This window comes from Hydra vulgaris, chromosome 03, assembly GCF_038396675.1.
Source record: "Hydra vulgaris chromosome 03, alternate assembly HydraT2T_AEP".
Taxonomy (NCBI): Eukaryota; Metazoa; Cnidaria; class Hydrozoa; order Anthoathecata; family Hydridae; genus Hydra; species Hydra vulgaris.
The window spans coordinates 67,502,267-67,514,105 of NC_088922.1; the positions used below are offsets into that span (position 1 = coordinate 67,502,267).

General features: G+C 25.6%; 1 protein-coding gene across 1 annotated transcript; it reads right to left on the reverse strand.

Moving 5' to 3' along the window:
- Nucleotides 1-6,732: 6,732 nt before the first annotated feature.
- On the reverse strand, nt 6,733-7,206 carry LOC136078861 (deoxyuridine 5'-triphosphate nucleotidohydrolase-like). Its single transcript, XM_065794677.1, has one exon. The coding sequence runs from the start codon at nt 7,204-7,206 to the stop codon at nt 6,733-6,735; it is 474 nt and encodes a 157-aa protein (XP_065650749.1).
- Nucleotides 7,207-11,839: the final 4,633 nt, after the last annotated feature.

The window sequence follows — 11,839 nt, forward strand, 5'->3', positions numbered from 1 at the left end:
TAATCGTATTATCTTCCATCCGCTGTCGTTTTCTAAAACATTAAAAACAGCTCGCACAGTTACTCGCAGTAATATGTATTGTTTTATAAATTTGTTCACTTTGAGCAATTTGGTTGACGATATAACTTTTTCCACATCCAGCGCCACCAGTAATAAAAAAATTCTTTCCTTCATCAACCCACTGAAGTGCTTTTTGTTGTTGTAAAGATAACATTTTTTTTATTTTTTGCTGAAAAAAAAATATTTTTTTTTATTTACTGAAAAAAATACATATAAGTATATTTGTTAAAAAAGAATAACAAAATCAGTTTAACATTTAAATTTGTTCGTATTTTAAATAAAAAGTCACTATCGTTTTCATCTAACAAAAATTTCAAAGATGCCATTTCCTCGTCAGTTAAAGTTTTGCAATTTTCTTTCTCCTCGTCAGTTAAAGTTTCGCGATTTTCTTTCAACAAAGAATTCATATTTATAATCTTCTCCAACATTTTTTTATTTTCATTTATATTATTCATCTAAAAAAAAAAATTTTTTTTTATTTTGAATATAAATATATTACAGCATATTTTATAAAAAACATCATATATATAATGTTCTGATCGACAAGTCTTTCCACTTTACAAAATAAATCATCTGGTTCATTAACCAAAAACTTTGCAACCATCATTTCGTTTTCAGGCAATTGGTTATGTTTGATTAACATCTTGAACATTATTTTATTATGGTTTTCTCTTATTTTATTAATCTAAAAAAAATCAATATTCAGAATTAAAACATTTTTCACAATATATAAATGAACAACTCTCTCCATCAGAATATCTATATTCATCACACTCTTCACATTCGTTTAAATAATGTTTACAATTTTCAATTTCTACACATTTTTCTTTTACATGATTTAAAACATCTTCTTTACATTTTAATTTTAAAAAATCATAAAAAGATTCAAAATTTAAATTCAAATAAACATGATAATGTATTTTAATATATTGAAAAACCATCAAAATTAATATATGAGGTATTCTTTTCATTTCTTGATTGAAAAATTCATCCCACTTGGAATAGCAATCCCATTCACAATCGCGACATAAAATTTGTTTTGAAGTAATCGCATGCATTCGAATATCTTCCAAAGTAGCTGGGTGAGCTTGTTGAATTGGTATATTTTTTCCATCAAAAAATCCAAATCATTTTCTGTTAGTTGCATTTTTTATTATGTAATCTAAAAAAATAAAGTAAAAATAAAGAAAAAAATAGTTACATTAACGAATCCATCGATAAACCAAGAATTTTTTAAAATCACATTCATGACACAATTGTTTAAAATCACAATTACATTTAGCTAAATCACGTATTTCGTATCTATGAATATAAAAAGTTTTGTTTAATAAATCCGTCGATAAACCAAGATTGTTAGAAGCTTTTATTATTGAAATGTAAAATTCTTTTACTGTATCCACACAATAACTACAACACAAACAAAGAAAATGATATTCGTCGTATTCCTGACATTGACATTCGGCCAAAAATTTAATCTTTTTCTTTTGATTTCTATAAATTTCCAAGAGTTGTTCTTTAGTTAAATCCATTTTTTTTGAAGCTGTATCCACACAAGAACTACAATACAAACAAAGAAATGATGGGTTGTATTCATCACATTGACATTCGGTCAAAAATTTCTTTTGTTTTTTATAAACTTCCAAGAGTTGTTCTTTAGATAAATCCATTTTTTTTGAAGCTTTTAATATAATAGAATAGTTACACCATGATATGTCATCTTGTTCCATTTTTTTTATTATGTAATCTAAAAAAAAATTACAAAAAAATTACAAAAATATAAAAAAATGTTTATTTTTATCCGAGAAATGTCGTTCAATAAATATAACTGTATCTTTTTTTGTTTTACAATTAGAACACAACTTTTGACAAGGACACACTGTCAAGCTCGAAATTAGGTTTTGACGATATTCAATAATTTTTTGTAATAAATCTTCAGATATACCCAATTCTTTTCCATTCAACATTATATTAGTTTCCATTTTATTATGTAATCTAAAAAAAATTATTACATTTAAAAATTTTCTTTTTAAACTTTGGCCATTTATCATAAAAAATAGAGCGATTTAATCCAAGAAAATCTTTAATCTTTTGACAATTTAAACACATGTTGTTTCTTGTACATGGACACGATGCCAAGCTCAAAATTTCACTTTTAGCATAGTGTAAACTCTCTATGATCAAATCTTCTCTTACACCCAATTTATATGCCACCAACTCATAATCAATTCTTGTTGTAATTATTTTTATTTTAGTTTCCATTTTTTTATGTAATCTAAAAAAAATACAAAAAATGTATACAAAATTCGAAATAAAAAAATATAAAAAAAATAAAAAAAAATATAAAAAAATATATACAAAATTTAAACAAAATATAAAAAAATTTTATTATTTAAATAATTTGAATATAACATGACTACAATTAAATAAACGTATATAAAAAATGTTTGTATATTGTTTCATAATCAATTTTTTCTTCACTCATTTCCAATCCTATTTTTTTACAATCTACGCACATATCGTTTACATTACAAGGGCAAAAAGCTAAATAAACAAGTCTTTTCTTCGTTATTTCTGTTAGTTGTTTTGAAGATGACATTATATTATTTTCCATTTTTTATTATGAAATCTAAAACAAAATACAAAAAATATTTACAAAGTTTAAACAAAATTCAATATAAAAAATTCAAAAAAAATGTATACAAAGTTTTTAAACAAAAAATCAATATAAAAATTTAATTATTCATCCATATATATATTTGAAAAAAAAATGCGTGTTTCATAGTCATTATTTTCTGAATGTAAAATTTCCAAACAAATCTTGTTGCATTTTGAACACATATCGTCTGGATTACATGGGCAGAGAGCCAAACTGTTAATTCTATCTTTATGGTATGAAAAAGTCTCTTTTAACAACACTTCTGATAATCCCACTTTTCTTGAAGCTAATATTATATTATTTTCCATTTTTTTTAATTATGTAATCTAAAAAAAAATACATAAAAATAGATACAAAGTTTATTCAAAAATATATAAAGAATCTTTATTTTTTGCTTCCGAACATAAAATTTCCGATCTGATCTTTCGACAATTTGTGCACATATCATTCGGTTCGCAAGGACACGAAGTCAAATAGTTAATTCCGTCTTCATAATATGAAAAGTTCTTTTTCAAGAATACTTCAGCCAATCCTAATTTTTTCGAAGCCAACATTATATTAATTGTCATTTTTTTCATTATGTAATCTAAAAAAAAGTACATTTTTTTAAAAAATTCTACCAAAATAATAATAACCAAAAATGTTTCTTAATTCGAGATAAATGTGACAAGCATTTAAATTACAAAATACACATTGAGGTAAACATTCACATTGAGCTATTTTACATAAAGCATCATAAACAAAATAACGTTTTTTACAAATCAGTTTGAGTAATGTTATTGTAATCCCAATTTTTTTTGATACTTTTTCACACATTTCGAAATCTTTTTCACTTAACCACCAACCTTGAAATAACAAGTGACCAAAACTTTCTAATAAAAGTTCTTTTTCCTTTTAAAAATTTTTTCTTCTGATTATTTGATTACTTTTTTAGGTTTAATTTTTCTCACTTGTTTTACAAATTCATCAAATTCGCCTTGACTCATTTCTTCTTGAAACAATTCTTTAAGATGATAATCTTCCAAACTATCTTCTTGAAACAATTCTTTAAGATGATAATCTTCCAAACAATCTTCCAAACAGTGCCATTCATTCATAGAATTCAAATAAGTTTGTGTTATACAATTTTTAACAATTTCAAATTCACAAACCACAACCATTTTTTTATTATGTAACCTAAAAATTACAAAAAAAATTATAAAAAATAATTACAAAAGATTTATAATATAGTATAATTTTCAAACATTTCAATCACAGTTTTTTTAATATTTTCTTCACGAATATAATGTTTCACAAAATCATATATTGTTGTTGTTTGTTGCAATAATTTTACCATTTTTTTTATTATGTAATCCAAAGAGAAAAAAAAATTTAATCAAAAAAGGTACTCAAATATTCCATTGTTTTTAAAAAAGAACGTTGTAATTCTTCGCGAATACGTATTGTTTTTTCAGTCTTGTTGACAAAAGAAAACTGATTCATTATGTCTTTGCGAAATTCAGGAACATTTTTTTCAATATACTCAACCATAGCCACATCTCTTTCTTTTTGTTTTTCTTTATCTTCTTCTACTTCTGTTTTAAGCCATTCAATATTTTTTTGATTTGTCGTAAATAATTTGTATATGGCTTGCATATACAGTTGCAAAGTTCTTAATCTGTTTATAAAACCATCTTTTTCAGCATCTTTTCGTATTAATTGGTTCAATTCATCTACTGCTTCATTTAACATGTTGTCATGAAAATTTTTAAAAAAATCTTTAAAACAATCACCATATTTAACAAAACATTTTACTATTTTATATTCGACAGCAACATCTGCATTAAGTTTATCCAACTTTCTGTATTTATGAGAGATGTATTTTCCACATTTATAATATCGAAAGAACTCCATTTTTTTATTAGTTTACCTAAAAAATACAAAGTTTTTAAAGTACAAAAAAATTAAAAAAAAAATAAGTTACTCGATAAAAATATTTATAAGAATAAGCGTAAAACAATTTTTAATTGTTTTTTTTAACATTAATCTTTCTTCGTGCTTTGAAATATAATGAAAGTTTTTCATGTCCACGTTTACTTTCATATAAGAGAACATGGCTTCATCTCTTCTCGCAAATTCTTTCTTTTCTTTTTTTACAATAAATTCGTCTTCTTCAATTGCAGCATCGCAAATGACAATCATGAAATTGACCAACTCCATTAAAAATTGACGTATATTGAGATATTTTTTGATTTGCTCGTTATTTTTATCTATAATTTCTGTTATTTTTTCAAGTTGCCCCACTATGCCATCTTTATGATCATCATTGGTTAAAAATTCTTTAACGATAACAAAATGAAAGTAAAAAACAGGTGATAATTCTTCCAAAAACTTCCACAATTTATGTTCAGAATGATGTAGTTTGTAATATTTGGTAATCCATTCGATGCAATCATCAGACCATTTTTCATTATCCATTTTTTTTCTTATTAGTTAATCTAAAAAAAAATTATACAGTTAAATGATTAAATTGATATACTAAATTTTGATGACATTCAATATGTTTATTAATAAAAGTTATTAATTCCAAAAAAGTGTTTTCGATAAATTTTACATCTGTTAAATATTTTTCTACACTATAATCCTCATAATCCTCATAATCCTCATAATCCAATGATGTTATCATGTTTTTTACAAATTGACATTGTCGATAAATACTTTCAAAAATAATCAAATATAAATTTAATGAAATAGTTCTAAATGTTCGATAAAATTTTATTTTCATTTTAATCATATTATCGAGTGCTTCACTAAATAAAATAACTTGACTGTCTTCTAGAAACAATATTATGATTTCTAATCGACTATGTTGATCAGAATCTAATTTTTTAATGTCATCCCAAGCGCTTTAAAGAAGGTATTTTTTATCTTCTCTCATTTTTTTTTAATTAGTTATCTAAAAAAAATAAAAAAATTATACAGATAAATGTTTAAATTCATAATTTAAATCGTGATTACATTCAATATATTTATAACTAAAAGTTAACAATTTTGAAAAGTTTTTTGCAATGGTTTGTATATCATCCATCACAATAAATTCTGTAGAATTCATTAATAATTTTTCTCTAACTTTTCTCTTAGCACAATCTAACTGAATTTTAGAAAAAATATCCAAATAACATTCTAGTTTATTTATACTCATAACTTGAATCGCTTGCATAAAAGAATTCTTCATATCATTAACATCTTTAACTAAATTACTGAATGAGCTTGTTTGACCACAGTATTTAACATAACCTACTATTCTTCTTAAACGAGCATATTGTTCTTTATCATGTTGTAAAATAGTATCCCAAGCAAAGCGTGTAGGCTATTCCATTTTTTATTAGTTTTTCTAAAAAAAAAAAATTTACAAAAAACATTTAAAAAAATTACTTAATTTTACATTTGATATACAAATTATTTTTAATTAAATAATCGTTAATGTCTGCTGTTTTTATAAAATTGCAATATCCGTATCCAACATTTTCTTGATCTTTGACCGGACGTTGAAAAGACACATTATTTTCGCTCGAAAAACTTTTTTTTATTTGTTTGCCGTGAGGGCCACATATTTTAAAAGTAATAATATGATTGATAAAAGGCCATTTTAATACTGCATCATAAGGTGTAGATCGCATCATTATATACAAACCAATTTCTTCTTCTTCATGTTTATCGCATTTCGTATGGATAGTCAATTTCATTAAAAATTGATAATTTTTATAATAAAAAGGAACACTATAATAAGCCTTGTTTTCATCTTTTAACTGCTCTTTAAAATTTTTAAAAATCCATATTTTGCTGCCTTAAACATTATGATGCATTTCTTCCAACATGGATAGTCGAAAATCTAAATTTTTTATTTTGTCAACACATAATCCATTGAAGAAAAAATTCGGATTGTTGGTGTAAATAAATGAATCCATAATTTTTACTAATCTAAAAAATAAAAAAAAATTTACAAAATATAACAAAAAATATTTTACAAAAAAAAATTATTTTCCAGTGGAACCAAAACCACCCTTTCTTTCTACATCTTTAATCATTGACATTTTTACTCCACGACAACAACACCCATCAAATTCTATTACATTTTTGTCAGCTTTAAACATTTTTACAAATCCCATTTGAGCAATAGCATCTCCACGTTTAATCACATAATTTTCTTTAGAATGATTCATCAATAAGACTTTAATTTCCTCTTTATAATCGGCGTCTATTATTCCTGGAGCATTCAACACTACCACACCATATTTGTAAGCTATACCTGATTTTGAATATATCTGTCCTACTAAATTTGAATCCATTTCATTGATATACACTCCAGTACTTACTAAAACACGTTGATGTGGTTGAAGTATAACATCCTTTGAGCTTCTCAAATCAAAACAAGCGCTCTCTTTTGTTTCATAAAAAGACCATTCATGAATATCTGTAATTTCGAGTGATTTAAACTCTTTATTTTCCATTTTATCTGTCTCGCTGTCTTGTCCAAAAGATGATTTACACAAGTTTTTTTTCACTCTTTTTATATAAAATAGTAGTCATAACAACATTATCTCTATCATTAAAACAGAATTAAAAGTATAAAGTACAAAGTTTAAAGTTCATCGTACCACATTGAACTTTAGACTCTTGATTAAGGGATTAACATTTTTTTAAAAACTTGTTTAGTACTTGTTTTTTTTTAATCTCTCTTTTCAACTCAAACAGTATAAAAAGAGTTCATTTTCATTTAAAAGTTCATTCACAACACAACGAACATCAAAAAATGGCAGAGTTTGAAACTGTTTACTGCAATGATAACACCTATGTTAAATTTGCAGATCTAGCAGCTGCTACTTTGTGGCTAATTGAATTTAAAGAAGAAAAAAATGTGAAAGAAAAACAATATTCTACTGTCCCTCTCAAACCTTTGGCACAATTTAATTATTTCAAGAAAGAATTGATTTACAAACCAAAAAATGAAGGGTGTGAAATCTTGTTACGATGGAGATATAGAGAAATGTGTGATCTCAACAAAACAAATTATTTGTTTAGATCAGAGCTAAAATTAAATAAAGATGACAACACATTTAAATTGCCCAAAGGTGAAGTAACTAATAATGTGGTTTTTATATTAAATCATAACAAAATGACCAAAAAAGTATTGCAAACTTTATTGGCGAGTATGCAAGAAGCTCAAAACAAAGCCTTTATGACAGTGGCTTACCCTAAAACTCGCATAATAAAAACGGTCGAGTTTAACAATTTTGATATACGTTTGGCAAAAGAAGAAGACGAAATTCATGCTACAGAATACTCAAGACAAATGGCTATAGAACCATCTTTTCACAATTCGTTAATTAAAAATGGCGTTTCACGAAGTTTGAATCAAAATTTGAAAAGAGCTTCTGTCGAGCTTGCTGAAATTGAAACAAATAAAACTAAAGTCGAACCAGAAGTACCAGAAGTACCAGAAGAAGACGAAGAATAATTTTTTTTTAAAAAAATTTTTGTAATTTTTTGAATTAAAAAACCTGTTTTAATATTAAAAAACTTGTTTTTTTTAATCTCTATTTTTTCTTATATAAAGGGGAAAAAAAAATAAATGCCAGTTCATTTTTGAAAGAGAAAATGACTTGCAAACAACTCGACGAAAGTCTCATCAAAGCTGTTCAACTTTTTTATCCAGATAATGAATTACATCCTATGTTGTTTGAATTTCACCATTTAAATAACACGTATGAAGAATGGCAAGACATTATCTTTACGTATTTAAAAAATTTTAACTTGGAATTAAACTTGGAAGAAGAAAAGTACAAGGATCTATATCATATTTTTATAGCTAAAGACTATGAAAATAGACTTCATTTGTTTGAAAAACCTTCACGTCGTTATATAAATTTTGTAGAACAATCACCATCGTGGAGAACGAGCATGCTAGAAGAATGTCGCATAATAAACGATGATTTTTTAAATGTAACCACAACAACAGTAGAAAAACAACACGAAGAATTAAAAAAACAACTAGAAGACTTTGTTAAAGTATATAAACTTTATTACAAATCAAAAAACATGGAAAAGCAAAATTAAACCCACTTTAAAGTATTATTTTTTGTTTCCTTATCTATCTAACAAATGGGAGTATGATCAGTTGAAGAAAAATTGTAAACTATTAAATTACGTTGTTCCAGCTTGCATGGACCAACCGCCTTGCTTTTCGTTTGACGATAAAGTTTCTCATAATGGTTATAACACCCTATACACACACGTTCCTATTTATGAATATTTTATACAAAAAAAAGTACATCAAGAAGGAGATAAAGGGTACATTTACAAAGCCTTTGAACGTTGCAATTTTCACGCAAAATATTTTAATAGAAATGTTTTCCACAGCTCAATGGTTTTTTTTCTTTAAAAGAAGTTTTAACATTTCAAAGATTTTATACAGAAAAGAGGACGAAGTTTATAATTATGAAAACGAAAAAATAGTATCGAAACAACCTATTCATACAAACATTCATTACACCAAATATTATGTGACTGCGGAAGAAGGATTATAAACAAGACATTTTTTTTTTATTTTTTTTTTCCATTTCAAAAAGTTGATACACAAGTTTGTTTACTTGAAATATATTATTAAAACATTCACAAGTGTCTTTTTTTAATATATAAATACATTGAATGTTATCTTTTATAAATTTAATATAATTCGAGTATTCTTCAACATTTAATTCTGTATAATCTCGCACGTCGATATTTTCTATAAACCCGTTTGCAAAATCTTCTAAATAGTTCGCAAACATAAATGTTTCATATTTAGGACAATGTTCGTGGGTATGTTTTTTCGTATAGTTATGTTGATAATGTTCTAAACATAAACTTTCAAAGTTAAAATAGTTAGGCAATTTACACAATTTGGGAAACAATAATTTGTTTAAATCGAATGTAACTATTTTTTGATCATTTATTGTAGCCAACACATTATTTTCCATGTTTCCACCTTTATAAAATACGACATTATATTCGAATTTTGAAAATATAGTTTTTAAATAATCCACTACGGAGCAGCAAATTATGATTTCACCGGTATATTTGAATGTGGGATAATACTCTAGTCCATGAATATTCTTTAGACAGTATAAAAATACTTTTTTATCCTTTTCTTCCATGTTTTCAAATTTTTCACATGGTATAACTTGTACGTGATAAAACTTTTTATCCACAAGTGATCGTATACATAATTCTCTAATGCAGTTTCTTCCCCACTTGTGAATCTCTTTATTGGTTATAAATTCAAAATCTAACAACCACAACTAAAAAAAATGCTTTTTTATTAAAAAAAGAAGCGTATTCTTTTAATAAAATGAATAAAAAAGTATAAAAAATCAAATTTTTTAAAAATATTTTTTTTACATTTTTTAATTAAAAAAATGAATCGCGTTGATAGCATCATTAAAAAAATTCACAACAATTGCGCAGTGTACGCGCTTGATGAAGTATCTAAAGATATAAGTATTACGAACACAAGTCTGGAAATTCTTCACCTTCATCTGATTACGTAGAAGAAGAACATTTTACAGATAAAAATTCATTTGAATTTTTACAAATTGTACTCAAATCTAAAAGGATAACATTAAATTCTTACAGTATTGAAAAATGTTTTAAAAACAGCGAATTTAATAATTTACTCGAAAATCCTCAACTTTGTTCTTTTCATCTCAACTACTTTGATGATTTGAAAGAAACATATGGTGAACATTATGTAATAGAACTCTATAAAACCAAGCTCACTCTTTTGCTGCTAGAAAGAAAAATCAAACCACCTATGGTTCTAAAAGAAGGCGAACAAACTGACGGTTTTGTGGATACGTTTACTTCAAAAGTAATACCTACCGTTTCTTCTTTGATAGAAAAACTAGATGGCGCTTTAAAAAAGAAGTCTGTTAAAAGAAACATTGAAGGAATTATAAAGGAAGGAACCAGTGATAAAAAAACTTTAATTGTTAATATACTACACGATGTTGTAACACTATTTATTGCGAGTTTTTTTAATTTAGAAAAAGAAGAATAAAAAAAATGGCTACTGATGATTCTTTGTCTCGTTTTTTTAAAAATTCAGAATTTAAAAATTATTTTATAGGAATATATGCTTTTGACGAACTAAGTCAAACAAAAACACATATTCACATTATTCAACAAATGAAAAAAAATGGCTCTTTTATCATTTACAACAATGAAACTACAAAAGAAGCAGGTCAACATTGGAGAGTGTTGATGAAAATAGACAAGGGTCATTTTTTTTGTTTTGATAGTTTAGGTGAAGAAAGTGTATTGCAACAAATTCCAAAACATTTAAGATTTAATAAATATTTGTTTGAAGCAGTAGAAGAAGTCAATAGCAATATACAAATCAACACGATTAACATTAACTACAACGAAATTGAAATTAATTCTTATATACGACAATCCAATCATTTTCCTTCAGAATGGACAGCAGAAAATCGTGAATTTTATTGGTTTACCAAATTTATTTTAAAATATAGCGAAATCACTGGCAATCAAAATGTATTTTTTTCATACGATAAATTTCCTTTTCAATGGAATGATAGTAGTTTATGTGGAGCATTTGCCGCCTATTTTGTAGCTCTAGTCTTTCGCAGCGAAAATGTATTATATACAGATCAAATATATTTACCTTCGTTGTGCAGACTGTTAAACCATTATTTTTATGAAGTAACAACGCTTCATGCCTCTTCACTAGTTCAGGTAAATCTTTTTTTCATTTTTTCAGTTTATTAAACACGAACTCTTTCAACACCTTGATAACACTGCTAAACAACTGTTTGAAAAAGACATGCAGTTGCATTTTTATATGAAAAAACAGGAAAATCTGGAACGTGATCTATTCTCTATGAAAACAAAACAAATTCCTTTACATTATGATATTTATGAAAAACAATTATTGGCTCAAAATGCTGTTAAAAGATTTTTAAAAGATGCAGGTTTCTTAAGAACAAATTATGAAGCTACGTGGGATAAGTTATCCCTATTGGATATTCAAGCCATTCCATCTGTGATGAACGAGGAAAATATTTATTATATGATGCAAAATGAAAT

Bases quoted from the DNA above. Each gene is read 5' to 3' on its own strand.
- LOC136078861 (XM_065794677.1), bottom strand. From the start codon at position 7,206: ATGGAAAATAAAGAGTTTAAATCACTCGAAATTACAGATATTCATGAA.